Raw genomic sequence first — 20,598 nt, 5'->3', positions numbered from 1 at the left:
CTTAAATTCTTTGAAGGGCAATGTCGAGGACTATCACCCTCTTCGCTCCCATAAGAATATGGGTGTCCAGCTTAACAATAGAGAAGTACACTGTCACTGTCTGTATGATCTCAGGTCAACAGTCCACCTCTGGAAAACTCTTCAGTGCACTGAGGTTAAAGTGCCCTTTAACATCTATACCAGACCCTTATCTGGAATAAATGTCTGGTATGGATTGCGGTGGGGGCTTCATGCTGAAAAAAAAAACAAATAAAAAAGGCATAGAGGTCCCCTAAAATACATACCATTCCCAGGTTTTAAGGTGATACACCATACAAAAAATAAACACAATGAGGGATCCCCCCAAAATATATACCGGACCCTTATCTGGTTGGACAGAGAGCATGCAGCCCCCTCTTCTGAACGATACAAAGCCAAATGTTTTCAATGTGAAAAGGTTGCCATAGCAGATAATGACTCAAGCAATGTTCCACAAAGTAAACGCCCTAGGAAGATTCTCTCCAACCAATCCTCAAGGACAATGACAGCCAAGCTTCAAAGCTGTCATTCACAGCAGGATATTAGTTGCTAGGATGCTGACACCTAGCAACCAATGACTCAGTCCTGGCCCTATCCACCTCCGGTCGGGAAATTCTGACTGACATCAATGAACAAATATGGCCTCGTGGCCATATTTAGTCATTAGCATCAGCTTTTGTTCCCAGCCCTGCTGTTTAAAATGAGCTGAATAGGCGCGAGGAATCATCACTGGTTGCTACGAGGCCAGCACCTGTTGGCCTCCTAGTAACCAGAGCCTTGAGCAGGAAGATGTTATGGCATTGGTCATGAATGAAACACAGAGCCCCAATGAAGTCTTGGAGGAGCAGGATACCTGATGGCACTGAAGGAATAGGACTCAGTAAGCCTGCATGTATGATGAAGGTTAGGGCCCTTGGAAGAACAAAAGCACAGAGTCCAAGGGGTCACCTGGATTTCACCAGAGCACCCCACATGGGCTGATGAATTTTGCTGCTGGTGACTTGCAGGTTGCAGCCCTTTGACTAACCTGAGCAGGCAGCTACTGGATACTGAGTAAAGCTATGCAGGAAAGAGTCTCTTGCAGTATAAGGATCCTGGGAAAACAAGTCAACAATTGGAAACAGTCCATGGCTGGGAAGCATGTCAATGGCAACAGAACACAGAGAAGAGTGTCCTAAAGCTGGATGTTGGCTGCTGCATGGGGACACTGAAAGAAGGTACCAATTAGAGTGCACGGGGTCACCAGAAAAGAATACAGGCTGGAATGCATGGGGTCACCAGAAAAGGATATAGGCTTTAAGTACACTGGGGTCATGGGATCTGGATAAAGGCAGGAGTATTGCACCTGTATAAATAGAACTAGGTCAGCACAATGGTCACAACACTACAGGCCTCAATAGGGTCTCATATCATTGTGAATTGTAATGGCATGTTGCAATGCTCTGTACCACCCTCTACTGTGCAACTAGTGTAGGTAAATTTGGTATGACTCAGGGTAACTGTGTGTATTTAGGTTGGGTTACTGCAGGTCAGGCTGGATGGCTCTACAGACGCAGGTCTCTGGTACCTTCCCCCTGGATCTAGAAGCTTGGAGAGGCTTCTGGAAGTTCGTGGGCGGAGGCAAGGAGGTCCTGAGAGGCCTGGCAGGGCGAATGGGTCAGCCCTTAAATATGGGAGAGCCTGGCCAGCGGGGGAGGGGGGGGTCGGGTGGAAGATAGAGTGCTGAGGAGGCTGTCGGTGGCCTGCAAGGTGACCCCAGGTCTAGCCCCAGGATAGGGCTCGGGTTGGCTTGGAAGAATCCTTTCAGCGTCTAGTTTGAGAAGGAATCTTGCCCCAGGGCAACAAGGAGCCAGGAGGACAGATTGAGTCTCAGCACACCCTGGGATTCACAAGGGGAGAGACTGCCGCATGTAGCAAGCTTTCAAAGGACAGCGCTGTGCTTAACCCTTCCTATCCCTTGTTCTGGGAGATCTTCAGAGCACCCAGGTGGGCTGGTAGACAAGCAGCCAGGAGGGCTGGTAGTACCTGCAGGTGGTGGAGCTGTGAGTAGTTCCATAGAAGGAGAGGAGAAACTCCTGCATACAGTTTTGCAATATTTTGTGCTTTTTTCCAAAGGGGACTGAGAGCTCCTGGTCTGTAAGGGATTATGGAGGGTTGTCCTTGTCTGTTATTCTTCAAGTCAAGTTGGGCATCCCATAAGCCCTATACCCTTTCCGAGTTGTTTTCCCCAATAAAACAACAACAACAAGCCCAGGGACTGATTTCTTGTGTCTGGATGCGAGTTGGAAATGCGTGTCTCCTGGCTGTGCAGTAATAAGGGAAACCAGAAATCTAGATGGGGGACTGGGAGCTCTATAGCACTATATATTGCACATCAGTGAGTTCCATAAAGAAAGATGTATAGATTTGAATCTAGCGCGGTCTTTAAGGAGTCGCTCATGGTGGAATAGTACAGTGTATGCATGTCAGTTCCTTGTGGTGCCATTCATTTTCTCTGGCACCTCCACACACCAAGGCAATGTACCTGGTCTGAGGACCACTGCAACGCATGGTAATGCACTATTAAACACTGTGGTATGCCACTATACCGAAAAAGCTGAAAAAACAATTGTTCAGACCGTTGCGGTGTGTGTTGGCAGCAAATTTAAATAAATTGACTGTTCATTCAACCCACTGCAATGTTGTGAATGGGCTCTAAAGGGCTCATGATATTTCCTCCCCCACGTTCCTCTTCCCCTGATTTCTCTGTCAACATCAACAGCACAACTATTAACCCTTCCACCCATGCCAATGTCCTAGGTATAATCCTGGACTCTAAACTATTCTTTCAGCCACATATTCAGTGACTGTCCAAACCTTGCGGCCTCAACCTCCGCAACATCTTTAACCACTTTAGCCCCAGCCCTATTTCGGACACTTTTTGTTCACAAGTTAAAACCAGTATTTTTTCCTAGAAAACTACTTAGAACCCCCAAACATTATATATATTTTTTTAGCAAAGACTCTGGAGAATAAAATGTCGGTCATTGCAAAATTTTTTGTCACGCGGTATTTGCGCAGCGGTCTTTAAAACGCCATTTTTTTGGAAAAAATTTGAAAAATCACATTTCACTGCATTTAAAAAATACTAAACAGTAAAGTTAGCCCATTTTTTTTGTATATTGTGAAAGATGATGTCACGCCGAGTAAATAGATACCAAACATGTTACGGTTTAAAATTGCGCCCCCCCGTGGGATGGCGACAAACTACGGTCAATAGAGATCTCAATCTGCGACGCTTTAAATTTATTTAACGGTTACCAGTTTAGAGTTAGAGTGTAGCTCTTTTTTTTTAATTATTGCCCACGCTCTGGCGATCGCGGCGATACCTCACATGTGTGGTTTGAACAGCGATTTCATTTGCGGCTCGACTTGCGTATACGTTTTTTTTTGTGCGCGAGCTAACGGTGACGGGGACGGCTAAATTTTTTTTTTTTTTTTTTTCCTATTTATTTTTTCTTTTTTTTTAAACTTTATTACAGGTTTTTAAAAAAAAAAAAATCTGATCACTTTTATTGCTGTCACAAGCAATGTAAACATCCCTGGTGACAGCAATATGTCGTGACAGGTACACTTTATGGAGGGATCGAGGGTCTAAAAGACCCTAGACCCCTCCACTACACTTCCCTGTATGCAAAACGCCGAAAACGGCATTTTTGCATACAGCCGTTTTTCAAATCTGCCGCCTTTTGCAGCACAGTAACCCGGACGTGACGTCATGGACGCCGCCTCCGGGTTACGTCATCGGAGACCCGATCGATGCCGTTTCCGGCATTCATCGGGACTCCATCCAGCCGGCGGACGTGCCGGCTGGGTGCTCGGGGCTCCCGGTGGGACGGTAGCCCCGAGCAAAGCCGCGGAAGGCGGCGGGAGGGGGGGGACGTCCCCTCCCGCCCCCCCGGGTAACGATCGAGCGGCTCCCGAGCCGAATCGATCGTTACCGACGGAAAGCCGACCGTCGGCTTCAAACAACGGTACCGGGATGATGCCTCTAGCTAGAGGCATCATCCCGGTATAACCACTCAAAGTCTGATCACGTAGAGGTTACGTGACTGGTAGTAAAGTGGTTAAGATACGTCCCTTCCTAACCAACGACCACAAAGCTTTTAATCCACTCCCTGGTTATCTCTCGTCTCGATTACTGCAACTCCATTCTCATTGGCTTACCTTTAAAAAGACTCTTCCCCCCTTCCGCCCATCATGAACGCTGCTGCCAGGCTCATCCACCTTGCAAACCGCTCTGTGTCTGCTACCCCTCTTTGCCAATCCCTCCATTGGCTGCCACTCAACCAACAAATTTAATTCAAGGTACTAACCATAACTTACAAAGCCATCCATAACTTGGCGCCCAGCTACATCACTAATCTGGTCTCAAAATACCGACCAACTCGTTCTCTTCGTTCCTCCCAAGACCTCCTGCTCTCTAGCTCTCTTGTAACCACTTCCCATGCCCGCCTCCAGGACTTCTCCTGAGCTTCTCCCATCCTCTGTAAAGGTTTTTCCCAATCTGTCTGATTATCTCCTACTTTCAGACGATCCCTGAAAACTCATCTCTTCAGAGAAACCTATCTTGTATCTCTTGACCCTCCCTCTTAGATTGTAAGCTCTAATGAGCAGAGCCCTCTGATTCCTACTGTATTGAAGTGTATTGTATTTGTACTGTCTACCCTCAAGTTGTAAAGCGCTGCGTAAACTGTCAGCGCTATATAAATCCTATATAATAATCTATATTAATAAAATGCAAGTGTCTCTGCATCCAGATTCCCTGTGTCCGTGGGATTGTGCTACTGCGCATGTGCCCCACGGACAGCCGTTGGGACGCAGAGAGACTTTGGGTGGCCGGCCAGCGCTGGGTGGGCGTGTTACACAGGAGCGGATCCCCACCCACTTCACTTCCTCCTCAGGATTGGCTGGCATTCCGATCTGTGTAGACTGCCTCCCCCCAGAGTGCGGAGACTGCGGCCGGCCTGTGGCCTTTAGGAGAGCCCGGGGATCGGGTCTGCACGGGGCGCCCAGGATGACGGTCACCCTACGGCGGGTGAAGGTCTACACCCTGAATGAGGACCGGCAGTGGGATGACCGGGGCACCGGACACGTCTCCTCCGGATATGTGGACCGCCTGAAGGGCATGTCTCTGCTGGTGAGGGCCGAGAGCGACGGTGAGTGACCGGAGGAGCAATACCGGCACCACACTGAGGGGGCACTACAGGGAGACTACACCAAGGATCAGCCACAGAGAGAATGGGGATCACCCTAAGAGAGCAGAGAGGGATCACCCAGAGAGAGAGTAGGGATCATCTAAAAGAGCAGAGAGACAGAGTTCAGAGGGATCATGCAGAGAGGGATAACCCAGAGAGAGAGATCGGGTGTAGTCTGTTGATAGTTTTTATATCCGATGAGCCCGCTGTCCCTCCCCCTTCTCCTGTTACCTGCCGCCCGGTGTACTGCCGAAATCTCCAACCATGTTATTTCCGGTGAGTGTACACTGGGAATAATTGGAGATTTCGAGCAGCCTATACACCCGAGTACATGGTATAATTAGTGAAGATTCTTACTCCGCCCGGTAGTTGTCGCCGCCTTGGAGGCGGCCATGTTTTTGATTACTAGCAGGTGGTGTAAGAATCTGCACTAATTATACCATGTACTCGGGTCTATAGGCTGCCAGTGTTGTGTGAAAACACCAAGTGCTCAAATCTCCAATTATTCCCAGTGTACACTCACCGGAAATAACGTGGTTGGAGATTTCGGTAGGTTGGAGTTTTTGGCAGGACACCGGCCTGCACACCCGACATCCGTCTGCAATCTGGTGGAGGAGCCAGGCTCTGCACCACCCCCTACCGGGCATGCCGGACACAGCACTTCTGGGAATATCGCTGACATATACCGCCACTCCTCTGCACCATACATGATATCACCGACAAATACCATGATCCCTCCACACTATACATGATATCACTGACATATACTGCCACATTGTATCGTTATATACTGCCACAATTATCATTATATTACCGACGTATATCACTTCCTCATTGTATTTCCAACATATACCCCCTGATAATATTATCAGTATACATCTCCACCGGATGTGCAGATACAATTTAAACATTGGGGGAGGGGAGATACCTCCACCTATAATGGCAATGACCTCCCTCCCAATAGCAGGGTATGGTGGGGGGGGGGGGCTGAGGTGGAATGATGTGTGAGAATAAATATGCGCCCCATCCCCCATAGATTGGACTTGGCATGTGCAAATGTGATTTTGTTGTCACCTTATCATCCTCCATCACCATCATCCTCTATTATCATCCTTTACCATCATCTACTATAATAAAGTACAAGTGTCTGCGTCCAGTCCCTGTGTCCGTGGGATTACGCTACTGCGCATGTGCCCCACGGACAGCCGTTGGGACTTGAAGCGCACCAAAACGCGGCCTACTTCCCTCTACAAAACAATTAAAATGCCACTGACAACACTTACGCACCAATCACGGCCCGACGCTACGGAAAGCCGGCCAATCAAAAAAGCGCCTGACAAAAACATGGCCGCCTCGGCTTCAAAGCTTTGCGAGACTGGGAAAAGGGCTGGTGAGCATGCGCAGAAGTCTCAGCTTACTTCCCGGGTCGTCACTCCGGGATTGGTCTCGGCTTGAGGAAAAGAAGAAGGGAAGGAAACAGGAAGTGCGCAGAGCTGTGGGGAAAGCCTGGTAACGGTAAGAGAAGGGGCCCCTGGGGGGAGAGATATGATGGTGCCAGGAGCCTGGAGGTGTGAGGAGCACCTGGCAGCATGGCTGTGCCCTGCCCGTCATTGTGTGTGTCTGCTCTTTGTCTCATATCTCCGCACAGGAGCCATCACACAAAATGACATCACGTAGGGAGGGGAATTATTATGATTATCTATACATATAAAGTACAAGTGTCTCTGCGTCCAGTCCCTGTGTCGGTGGGATTGCACTACTGCGCATGTGCCCCACGGAAAGCCGTTGTGACTTGGAGCGCAGAGACTTCGGGCGGCCTGGCGAAACTGTTGAAGCGGTGGGTGTGCGCGGGCATGCGCTCACGTGGACTTACTGCTAAGCGGCAGCAGCCGTTACAAGTGGCGGCGGGCGAGCGATGTCACGCTTGGTCAGCTCTGCGCGTGTCCCCAATGTTGCTAGGGCAACAGGGACGATATGCGCAGAGCTGGCTACGTCATGCGGCTCTCGCCTTGTTAGAAAAAAAGAACTAGATAAGCGAGAGCTGCTCAGTCAGCTCTGCGCATGTCCCCGACGTTGCTAGGGAAACAGGGATGCAGAGCTGACAGAGGCTCTCGCTTAACTGGAACAAGTCTGTTTTTACAAATGTTTGACCACATATGTTCTAGCGCCCGTTAATTTAACAGGCTTAATGTCTAGTAATATAATAATAAAGGAGCTCCTCTTCTCCTTACCGGAGACATTTTTCGGGAAAACAGTACCTCTGAGCTCCACAAGATGGCGATCTCACTTTAACCCAGACAGGGAGTCTCTATGGAAGACAGGAAGTGATGTCAGGTAAAAACAGGAAATGATGTCAGGTATAAATAAGAAGATCCCGGGTGAAAGGGGGAGTCGGGAGGAAGTAGCGAGAAGACATTGTTTGAAGTGGCAGCAGAGGAGGTAATAAGATCTTATTTTCTATTTACACCCAGTAATCCCCGTCATGTCCGTCCTCTTCCTCCATAGTCACTGTGACCTCTTTTATCTCCAGCAGATGATGATGCGCACATATATAGTGTGGAAACCTAGATTAACCCCTTCATGGTCAGAATATATATATCTATCTTAATTATAATCTATACCTGTCTAGGCAGAAACCTGTATAGATCAAATGACGGCAAGAATAAGGATGGAGGAGGACCGGAGTCACATGACTGAGAAGATACTAAACCTCACCCTGGAGATCATCTACCTGCTGACCGGAGAGGTGAGGGGGATTCTGGGAGGTCACATGACATCACTCTTATCTATATTAATAAAACACAGACGTGACCGGAGAGGTGAGGAGGATTCTGGGAGGTCACATGACATCACTCTTATCTCTATTAATAAAACACAGACCTGACCGGAGAGGTGAGGAGGATTCTGGGAGGTCACATGACATCACTCTTATCTCTAATAATAAAACACAGACCTGACCGGAGAGGTGAGGAGGATTCTGGGAGGTCACATGACATCACTCTTATCTATATTAATAAAACACAGACGTGACCGGAGAGGTGAGGAGGATTCTGGGAGGTCACATGACATCACTCTTATCTCTATTAATAAAACACAGACCTGACCGGAGAGGTGAGGAGGATTCTGGGAGGTCACATGACATCACTCTTATCTCTATTAATAAAACACAGACCTGACCGGAGAGGTGAGGAGGATTCTGGGAGGTCACATGACATCACTCTTATCTCTATTAATAAAACACAGACCTGACTGGAGAGGTGAGGAGGATTCTAGGATCCTAACATGACATTCCTATTGGTTCCTCAATTCAGAGTTTTCCTTCTGTGGAGTTTGGTGGCCAAGTAACCATCACAGTGCCTTCACCTCCTTTTCTGACGACTTGGAAACAAAATGAGAAAAGGATTCTGGATGTCACCAAGAAGATGATGGAGCTGCTGACAGGAGAGGTGAGCGGTGCTGGGAATTCTGGGACATTATCCAGTAACAGACAAGGGATGTGTCTGGATGGTGACTGTATCATTGTGTGTGTCAGGATGTCACTGTCTATTTCTTTATATAGGACCATTTAGAAGGACACAAGGATCTCTACAAGGACGTCATGATGGAGAATCAGCCGCCCCTCTCATCACCGGGTAAGAGGAGACTTTATTGTAAAGGAGAGAGCAGTACGGAGGCTCCACCTAGATCCCCCATCATCTGATAAACACATAGAAACAATGTATTCAGTCAGTGTGTTTCCTACAGATGGATCCAGTAATGGGAACCCACCAGAGAGATGTCATGGTGATGATGATATTGTTATTAAAGAAGAGTATAAAGACGAGGATGAGGAGTATGGAGTGATGAAGGCGTTTTTAGAAGGACACAAGGATATAATGGAGCCACCTAATACCAGAATCCCACCAGAGAGATGTCCCCGTCCTCTGTATTCCCGGGATTCCACACAGGAAGGTCACTTCATCCCTCACCATCATCAGGTAGATGAGGAACAATCACTGATAGTATCATTAGGATCTGTACATTATCTGCATTGTTACCATTGATGTCATTTTTATTATATATTCAGAGTGGAAACCTGAGAGATTCTAAAGTTGAGGTTAAAGCAGAAGAAGAGATCAAAGAGGAGGATGATGAGGATGGGGTGATGGAGGATTCAGAGACTGAAAAAGAACACCAAGATCTATACCAGGACACCATGGTGGAGTCATCATCTATCTACAGGAACCCCCCAGAGAGATGTCCCCGTCCTCTGTATTCCCGGGATTCCACACAGGAAGATCACACCATCCCTCACCATCATCAGGTAGATGAGGAACAATAATTTATAGTTATGATTTATACACAAGAATGTATTTGTTTAAATTAATGTTTTATTCTATATTTAGGGTGAAAATGTTGAAAATTACAATATTGTGGTTAAAGAAGAGTATGACGAGGAGGAGGATGAGGAGTATGGAGTGATGGAGGAGTTTTCAGAAGGACACAAGGATTTCATGGATCCACCTAATACCAGGAACCCACCAGAGAGATGTCCCCGTCCTCTGTATTCCCGGGATTCCACACAGGAAGATCAGTATTCTGAGGTACATTGACTCAACAAATCTTTAATCATGAAAGAAAAACAATGTCATTATATTATACAATTTATCAGGAAATTTGCATTTTTGTGTGTCCTATTTTTCAGGATGAAGTCCATATTTCTAAAATAGAAGAAAACTGGGGAAAAAAGCAGAAGTCATCACTGAGAAACCCGTCTTATAAAGCGGAGGAAATTATTCCAGAGGTTAGCGCAGGTGAGAAACAAATCTGATTACACTTAACCGTAATAGGTGTCCTATAGGGTGTCGGGATGTCACCTTCTATTTCTCCATGGAGGAGTGGGAGTATTTAGAAGGACACAAGGATCTCTACAAGGACGTCATGATGGAGAATCAGCCGCCCCTCACATCACCGGGTAAGAGGAGACTAGATTATGAATTAAATCAGGAGGAAATACTGTACACCATATGAAAGGTCCATCTCCATTCCTCAATATAACGTCATGTCCCCAACAAATGAGGAGGAGATACTGTACACCATATGAAAGGTCCATCTCCATTCCTCAATATAACATCATGTTCCCAACAAATGAGGAGGAGATACTGTACACCATATGAAAGGTCCATCTCCATTCCTCCAATATAACATCATGTCCCCAACAAATGAGGAGGAGATACTGTACACCATATGAAAGGTCCATCTCCATTTCTCCAATATAATGTCATGTTCCCAACAAATGGGGAGGAGATACTGTACACCATATGAAAGGTCCATCTCCATTGCTCAATATAACGTCATGTTCCCAACAAATGAGGAGGAGATACTGTACACCATATGAAAGGTCCATCTCCATTGCTCAATATAACGTCATGTTCCCAACAAATGAGGAGGAGATACTGTACACCATATGAAAGGTCCATCTCCATTCCTCAATATAACGTCATGTTCCCGACAAATGAGGAGGAGATACTGTACACCATATGAAAGGTCCATCTCCATTCCTCAATATAACGTCATGTTCCCAACAAATGAGGAGGAGATACTGTACACCATATGAAAGGTCCATCTCCATTCCTCCAATATAACGTCATGTTCCCAACAAATGAGGAGGAGATACTGTACACCATATGAAAGGTCCATCTCCATTCCTCCAATATAACGTCATGTCCCCAACAAATGAGGAGGAGATACTGTACATCATATGAAAGGTCCATCTCCATTCCTCAATATAACGTCATGTTCCCAACAAATGAGGAGGAGATACTGTACACCATATGAAAGGTCCATCTCCATTCCTCAATATAACGTCATGTTCCCAACAAATGAGGAGGAGATACTGTACACCATATGAAAGGTCCATCTCCATTCCTCAATATAACGTCATGTTCCCAACAAATGAGGAGGAGATACTGTACACCATATGAAAGGTCCATCTCTATTCCTCAATATAACGTCATGTTTCCAACAAATGAGGAGGAGATACTGTACACCATATGAAAGGCCCATCTCTATTCCTCCAATATAACGTCATGTTTCCAACAAATGAGGAGGAGATACTGTACACCATATGAAAGGTCCATCTCCATTCCTCCAATATAACGTCATGTTCCCAACAAATGAGGAGGATGTACTGTACACCATATGAAAGGTCCATCTCCATTCCTCAATATAACGTCATGTTCCCAACAAATGAGGAGGAGATACTGTACACCTTATGAAAGGTCCATCTCCATTCCTCAATATAACGTCATGTCCCCAACAAATGAGGAGGAGATACTGTACACCATATGAAAGGTCCATCTCCATTCCTCAATATAACGTCATGTCCCCAACAAATGAGGAGGAGATACTGTACACCATATGAAAGGTCCATCTCCATTCCTCAATATAACGTCATGTTCCCAACAAATGAGGAGGAGATACTGTACACCATATGAAAGGTCCATTTCCATTCCTCAATATAACGCCATGTTCCCAACAAATGAGGAGGAGATACTGTACACCATATGAAAGGTCCATCTCCTTTCCTCAGATCTTTGTCCCACCGTTGACTATCGGACCTTCATACACAATGACTGCAGAAGATGAATAATTGAAAAATGTTTGTTGATGATGAAATATTTCCTTCTTACAGATGGATGCGATGTTGGGAATTCCTCGGAGGGCTCCCAGGTTTCACCTGCAGATTATGTCGGAGAAGATAATGGAATCACAACCGATTCTCAGAAAGAAAAACCTTTTTTGTGCTCGGAGTGCGGTCAAAGCTTTAAGTGGAAAACTAGCCTGGAACGACATATGAGAGTTCACACCGGTGAGACTTTTCCATGCGAAGAGTGCGGGAAATGTTTTAGACAGAAAGACAGACTCAAGGCACACCTGAGAATCCACACCGGGGAAAAGTTACATACTTGTACGGAGTGCGGGAAATTTTTTGTGTGGAAAGATTCACTCATCAGACACCTGAGAATCCACACAGGTGAGAAGCCGTTTTCCTGTCTGGATTGCGGGAAATGCTTCACTCAGAAAAGTAATCTTTGGAGCCATCAGAAAGTTCACATCGAGAAGAGTTCCTTGTCATTTTCGGAGTGCGGGAGCTCTCTTGATAATAAATCTGAACTTCCCATACATCAGAGAGCCCAAGCCAGTAAGATGTTGTCATGCTCGGAATGTGGAAAATTGTGTGTAAGTAAATCTGAACTTACCGTTCACCAGAGAAGTCACACCGGTGAGATGCCCTTTTTATGCCCAGAGTGCGGGAAGTGTTTCTCGCGACAGGGGAGCTTAACTAGTCACATGAAAATGCACACTGGGGAGAAGCCGTTCTCCTGTCCGGTGTGCGGGAAATCCTATGGTCGGAAAAGTGAACTCGCCATACACCTGAATGGTCACACGGGCCAACATCGTTTTTCATGTTCAGAGTGCGGGAAAGGTTTCTCTCATAAAGAAAAATTTCGTAGACACCAGAGAACGCACACAGGTGAGCGACCTTACACCTGTTCAGAGTGCGGAAAAGGTTACCAACAGAATTCGCACCTACTTGAACACCTAAGAAGGCACACAGGAGTATGCCCTTTCCCATGCTTAGTGTGCGGGAAAAGTTTCCCACTGAAATCTGCTCTCGATAAACACCAGATCAGACACACCGGGGAGCGCCCTGTTTCATATAAATCTTATACTGATAAAGGACGCCTGCGTAGGCATCGGAAGAAAAGTCACACGGGTCAGCATTCCCTTTCCTGACCAAAGTGCGGGAAATGTTTCGTTGCTCAATGAGACCTTGCTGTTCACCGGAGAATTCACTCGGTTCAGTGAATATACTTTCCATGGTTCCACCTTAGAAGCCACGGAGGTGAACGTTCTCTTCCATGCTCTCCAAACGGGAAATGTTTTATCAGAGAGAACTTTCCTAGCGGCTCTGAGACTTCAAATAATTGTCAGGAGTGAAGGAGATCCACCAATTCAATGAGCTCACTGGCTCCACCCAGACTCCTCCCATAAATAAGGGGTCCCACCAATGTGTACCTAGGAAATGACTCTTCCAATAAAAAGTCACCACCAAGCATCCCTCCACTTGTATCATGGGGGGACTACTAGTCCTTGCATCCCTCCACTGATATCATGGGGGGACTACTAGATCCTGCATCCCTCCCCTGATATCATGGGGGGACTACTAGTCCTTGCATCCCTCTACTGATATCATGGGGGGACTACTAGATCCTGCATCCCTCCACTGATATCATGGGGGGACTACTAGTCCCTGCATCCCTCTACTGATATCATGGGGGGACTACTAGATCCTAATCCCTTCACTGATCTCATGGGGTGACTACTAGTCCATGCATCCCTCCAGTGATATCATGAGGTGACTACTAGATCCTGCATCCCTTCACTGATATCATGGGGGGACTACTAGTCCATGCATCCCTCCAGTGATATCATGAGGTGACTACTAGATCCTGCATCCCTCCACTGATATCATGGGGGGACTGCTAGATCCTAATCCCTTCACTGATATATCATGGGGGGACTACTAGTCCCTGCATCCCTCTACTGATATCATGGGGGGACTACTAGATCCTAATCCCTTCACTGATCTCATGGGGTGACTACTAGTCCATGCATCCCTCCAGTGATATCATGAGGTGACTACTAGATCCTGCATCCCTTCACTGATATCATGGGGGGACTACTAGTCCATGCATCCCTCCAGTGATATCATGAGGTGACTACTAGATCCTGCATCCCTCCACTGATATCATGGGGGGACTGCTAGATCCTAATCCCTTCACTGATATATCATGGGGGGACTACTAGTCCTTGCCTCCCTCCACTGATATCATGGGGGGGGGGGCTATTAGATCCTGCATCCCTCCACTGATATGGGGGGGCTACTAGATCATGCATCCCTCTACTGATATCATGGGGGGACTACTAGTCCTTGCCTCCCTCCACTGATATCATGGGGGGGACTACTAGATCCTGCATCCCTCCACTGATATCATGGGGGGACTACTAGATCCTGCATCCCTCCACTGATATAATGGGGGGACTACTAGATCCTGCATCCCTCCACTGATATCATGGGGGGACTACTAGATCCTGCATCCCTCCACTGATATAATGGGGGGACTACTAGTCCTTGCCTCCCTCCACTGATATCATGGGGGGGCTACGAGATCCTGCATCCCTCCACTAATATCATGGGGGGGGGGGGCTACTAGTCCTTGCCTCCCTCCACTAATATCATGGGGGGCTACTAGATCCTGCATCCCTCCACTGATTTTATGGGGGGGCTACTAGATCCTGCATCCCTCTACTGATATCATGGGGGGACTACTAGTCCTTGCCTCCCTCCACTGATATCATGGGGGGGCTACTAGTCCTTGCCTCACTCCACTGATATCATGGGGGGGCTACTAGATCCTGCGTCCCTTCACTGATATCATGGGGGGACTACTAGATCCTGCATCCCTCCACTGATATCATGGGGGGGGGACTACTAGTCCTTGCCTCCCTCCACTGATATCATGGGGGGACTACTAGTCCTTGCCTTGCCTCCCTCCACTGATAGCATGGGGGGACTACTAGTCCTTGCCTCCCTCCACTGATATCATGGAGGGGCTACTAGATCCTGCATCCCTTCACTCATATCATGGGGGGACCACTGGTCCATGCATCCCTCCACTGATATCATGGGGGGACTACTAGATCCTGCATCCCTTCACTGATATCATGGGGGACTACTAGATCCTGCATCCCTTCACTGATATCATTAGGGGACTACTAGATCCTGCATCCCTTCACTGATATCATGGGGGGACCACTGATCCATGCATCCCTCCACTGATATCATTGGGGGACTACTAGATCCTGCATCCCTTCACTGATATCATGAGGGCACTACTAGATCCTGCATCCCTTCACTCATATCATGGGGGGACCACTGGTCCATGCATCCCTTCACTGATATCATGGGGGGTCTACTGGTCCATGCATCCCTCCACTGATATCATGGGGAGACTACTAGTCCCCCCATACCTTGACTGATTTCATGAGGGGACTACTAGTCCCCCCCATACCTTGACTGATATCATGAAGGGACTACTAGATCCTGCATCCCTTTACTGGGGGACTACAAGAATCCTAACAGAAGCACCAAGCCAAAAGGTAAAGAGTCCAGAATGCTGTAATAGGTCTTTACTGTAGCAACATCACATTGAATATCCAACATGTTTCAGAGGCCAAAAGCTCCTCCTTCATCAGGGCTTAAAGACTGAAAAAAGCTTTTATCGACTCAAGGATATTTTGTAACAAAATTCTCTGTATTCAAATGTATATTAACCGCATCGTGTCCAGCATTTTTTTTTATAGGAAATGGAAACCTCCAAACACTTATATAGTTTTTCAAAGAAAATGACTGTACAATTAAACGTTTTGCAATTGTAATTATTTTTTTTTTTTATGTTGCACCACTGTTAATTACTATTTTTTGTTTTAGGAAAAATACAATAAAATTAATGTTAGTGCACACAAATACAATAAAATACCCATTTTTTGGGGAGAAAAATGTAACAGATTGGTTTGTGTCGAGTAAATAGATACCAAACGTGCCAAGACCAGAAATTGGTGGAATATACAGCCCCTTCTAAGCCTGACTACTGGTGACTTTCCTTGCAGTGTCACCCAGAGGCTCACCAACAGTGACAGACAGGCATCTTCAGCCCCACGTACAGGCTAGTTGTGGACCTTTAAGCTAGGACCGGCCATTGACTAAGCAGGACTAAACAGTACTTATCGTTCTACTGACTAAGCAGGATATACTACAGGATAATGCACATTAAGATGGACATCTACCTTTCAGTCTCTTCTGTGATCTTTAAGTTCTGACCAGCAATTTGTAGTTCAGGGCCTTCACACTGGGACAGGACTGAGCAAGACTCTTCTTCCTTTTGAGTAAGGAGGACTTCCTACAGGCTAATGGAGGTTATCCAGGCCAGATGGGTTACCTTTTAAGCATCTTCAGCCCCTCTAACGGGCTAGTTATGGACCTTCCTCCTGAATAATACACGTGAGGCAGGCCAGGTTTCCTTTTCAGTATCTTCAGCCCCCCTATCGGGCTAGTTATGGACTTTTTTTCATGAATAATACACGTGAGGCAGGCCAGGTTACCTTTTAAGCATCTTCAGCCCCCCCCCCCCCCCCCAACGGGCTGGTTGTGGAGTTTCCTGCTGAATAATGAACACTAGGCAGGCCAGATGGACAGCCACCTCAAAGTATCTTCAGGCCATGACCTTTATAGTGGTTGTAAAGGTAAAAGCTTTTATAGCATTCTGTGCTTTCAGGAAAAAAATCCTTTCAATAGTAGCACCCCCAGCCCCCCCCTCCCCCCTTAAATACTTTCCTGAGCCCAATCTTGATCCAATGCCGTGCTCACCTGCAGCAGCTCTTCCCTCTCCCCTCTCTCACAGGCTTGGCTGAGAGCAGCAGGAGCCATTGGCTGCTATTAGTCAAAACCTATTATAGCAGAGAGTGGGGCACCTCTGCTCCCCCTCCCCTTCCTTATTCTGAGCTCTCACCTCTACAACCCCCCTCCTCGTTATTTACAGCTCTCACCTCTGCACCCCCCTTTCTTATTCACAACTCTCACCTCTGCACCCCCCTCCTTATTCACAGCTCTCCTTTCTACACCCCCCTTCCTTATTCACAGCTCTCACCTCTGCATCCCCCCCTTCCTTATTCACAGCTCTCACCTCTACATCCCCCCCCTTTCTTATTCACAGCTCTCACCTCTACAACCCCCCTCCTCGTTATTTACAGCTCTCACCTCTGCACCCCCCTTTCTTATTCACAACTCTCACCTCTGCACCCCCCTCCTTATTCACAGCTCTCCTTTCTACACCCCCCTTCCTTATTCACAGCTCTCACCTCTGCATCCCCCCCTTCCTTATTCACAGCTCTCACCTCTACATCCCCCCCCTTCCTTATTCACAGCTCTCACCTCTGCATCCCCCCCCTTCCTTATTCACAGCTCTCACCTCTGCATCCCCCCCCCTTCCTTATTCACAGCTCTCACCTCTGCACCCCCCCCCTCCTTATTCACAGCTCTCACCTCTGCATCCCCCCCCCTTCCTTATTCACAGCTCTCACCTCTGCATCCCCCCCCTTCCTTATTCACAGCTCTCACCTCTGCATCCCCCCCTTCCTTATTCACAGCTCTCACCTCTGCATCCCCCCCCCCCTTCCTTATTCACAGCTCTCAATTCTGCACCCCCCCTTTCCTATTCACAGCTCTCACTTCAGCACCCCCCTTCCATATTCACAGCTCTCACCTCTGCATCCCCCCTTCCTTATTTACAGCTCTCACCTCTGCACCCCCTTCCTTATTCACAGCTCTCACCTCTGCACCCCCCCCCTCATTATTCACAGCTCTCACCTCTGCACCCCCCTTTCTTATTCACAACTCTCACCTCTGCACCCCCCCCCTTTTCCTTATTCAGAGCTCTCACCTCTGCACCGCCCCCCTTCCTTATTCACAGCTCTCACCTCTGCACCGCCCCCTTCCTTATTCACAGCTCTCACCTCTGCATCCCCCCCCTTCCTTATTCACAGCTCTCACCTCTGCATCCCCTTATTCACAGCTCTCACCTCTGTATCCCCCTTCCTTATTCACAGCTCTCATCTCTACACCCTCCCCTTCCTTATTCACAGCTCTCACCTCTGCATCCCTCTTCCTTATTCACAGCTCTAACCTCTGCATCCCCTTATTCACAGCTCTCACCTCTGTATCCCCCTTCCTTATTCACAGCTCTCATCTCTACACCCTCCCCTTCCTTATTCACAGCTCTCACCTCTGCATCCCTCTTCCTTATTCACAGCTCTAACCTCTGCATCCCCTTATTCACAGCTCTCACCTATGTATCCCCCTTCCTTATTCACAGCTCTCATCTCTACACCCCCCCCCTTCCTTATTCACAGCTCTCACCTCTGCATCCCCCCCCCTTCCTTATTCACAGCATTCACCTCTGCATCCCCCCTTCTTTATTCACAGCTCCCACCTCTGCACCCCCTTCCTTATTCACAGCTCTCACCTCTGCACCCCCCCTCGTTATTCACAGCTCTCATCTCTACACCCCCCTTCCTTATTCACAGCTCTCACCTCTGCACAGTTAAAGTAACACAGCGCTGTATCACAAAAAATGGCCTGGTCATTAGGGGGGATAAAACCTTCCAGTCCAGAATTAGTTGATAGATATCACCAGAATAGCAGGTGAGGGGGGCTCTCTAAAGATGGACATCTGTTCCAATGACAAGGCTGGGTTCTCCCTCAACATTAGGGAGGTTCCTCTCTCTTCATACTGTGTCTATGGGACAGGAAATGGGGGAAGATTACTCCAAGGGGACATGAAGGCCAATAAAACCTCCACAGAGTTTCTGACCCTTCCCCCTCTTTATCCAATGCAACAAACACACATTTGGCTGGAGTTCCACTCCAACAACCCCTTTAGATAGAGCTTGGAATGGATCAGCAAAGTCTCTTCAGATGTCTTCTGGATGAGTTATTACTGCTAACATTTATTTTTGGATTTGGGACGGTATCTTTTATCCATGTGATTCTAGAAGGTTGAAGATTGTACAGATTATAATGCAGTCAATCATCAATTAACGTGTCATTGACCTCCCTGGCCAGGTCTGATTATGTCGGTATTTTTGAATGTCAAAGCGGTACATTGTTTTGCATGAAAATCTGTTGTTTTATATTGTAGGCCTGTAATTCTCAGAGAAAAAAACCTGTAAAAGTGAATAAAAAGTCTTAATAAATTAAATTAATAAATTAATTAATTAATAAATTATTAATAAAAGGAATAAAACAGGCAGGGCACTTGGGACAAAACTGAGGTGAAATGGTTTGATACAGTAATGTAATCCTAACAGATTACAATGTATCATGTCATGTTTTGTGTACTTTTTTTTAAATTTCCTGCCCAGTTCTGCGGCGCTCGTAGGGAAGGGAACCTGGAAGAGGGATGCCGGCATCGGCCGGAGGACACAGCGGGAGGACATCGGGGGATCGTACGGATAAGGTAAGTTTCACTACAGGGTAACCCCAAATGTGGCTCGGGGGTTACCGCTTTTGGTACTGAAAATTAACCTCGAGCCACACTCGGGATTACCGCCAGGGAGGGTAATATACAATAGGTATAAATTAAAATTTTCCTAACAAATTAAAGCCCCATCTGTGCCAAAAAATAACAATAAATAATATATTATATATTATTACAGTAAAAAGGCAAAGAAGAAAAAAAAATGTTCTGGGACCATAAAAAAAAGTCCCGGGGACTTAAGAAGTTACCTGAAATATGATCTGGATCTGCAAGATGTACAACAAGACCGGTGTAACGTTAAAAAGCCCTACCCCGTGAAAATTCCCTACCCTCATCACTTCCTGTGCACGTACGTCATGCATCAGCTGAGCCGATTCCCAGTGCGCATGCTCAGGCAGTAAATAATCGGCTCACACCGGAAGTGATGAGGGTAGGGAATTTTCACGGGGTAGGGTTTTTTTTTAACGTTACAACGACTTCCCGTGAAATAACCCTACCCTCGTTCCCAGTGCTTAAAGCGTTGGGTTAGCAAATGATGTCGGCTTCCCGTGAAAATACCCTACCTTCGTTCCCCGGCGGGTCGAGGAAAATGTGAAAGTGTTTCCTAATGGAGGAAAATTTAAAATATATAAATATGTTTTTTTTTATCATTCCATTTCGATGAATATATATAAAGTTTGCGTTAGGATGCACATTGTAATTTTTTTGGACCCACCGGGGAACGAGGGTAGGGTATTTTCACGGGAAGCCGCCGCTTTAAGGACTGGGAAGGATGGTAGGGTTTTTTTCACGGAAGCCGAGATCATTTACTGTGCGCACATGCTCACTGCGAAGCGGCTCAGCTGACACCTGACGTACCCTCACCGGAGTTGACGAGAATAGGGAATTTTCACGAGGTAGGGTTTTTTAACGGAACATTCCCTTATCATCTCCACAGGGTGGCAATCTCATTAATATATATGCAGTGGAACGCATACAGGAAGCTTTATTACCACCCCAAACAGGAAGTGATGTCAAATGCAGACAGGAAGTGATGTCAGGCACAGACAGGAAGTGATGTCAAGTATAAATAGGACGTTCCAGGTCAGAAGTAGGTTGGAAGAAAGTAGAGAGGAGACATCCTGGGACAGATGAAGAGGTAATAAGGTATTATAGAAGTAATTATGAATATATAAATCTGATATCCACCTCTGTACACATAC

The 20,598-nt window shown here is 46.9% G+C and overlaps 1 protein-coding gene across 1 annotated transcript in view; it reads left to right on the top strand.

Annotated features, from left to right (window-relative positions):
* The window catches only part of LOC309564474 (uncharacterized protein), a gene marked incomplete at its 3' end in the record, with an annotated part of 139,275 nt that overhangs the window by 7,306 nt on the left and 111,371 nt on the right, over positions 1 to 20,598 (top strand). Inside the window, exon 2 of the mRNA XM_082269103.1 lies at positions 7,885 to 8,001. Coding sequence (XP_082125229.1) covers positions 7,885 to 8,001 — 117 coding nt within the window. The remainder of the gene's footprint in view (positions 1 to 7,884; positions 8,002 to 20,598) is intronic.

Source organism: Pelophylax lessonae, assembly GCF_965119305.1.
Source record: "Pelophylax lessonae genome assembly, chromosome: 9".
NCBI classification, from domain to species: domain Eukaryota; kingdom Metazoa; phylum Chordata; class Amphibia; order Anura; family Ranidae; genus Pelophylax; species Pelophylax lessonae.
The sequence above is the reverse complement of the archived record's forward strand: the minus strand, read 5'-3'. Positions and strand labels throughout refer to the sequence as shown.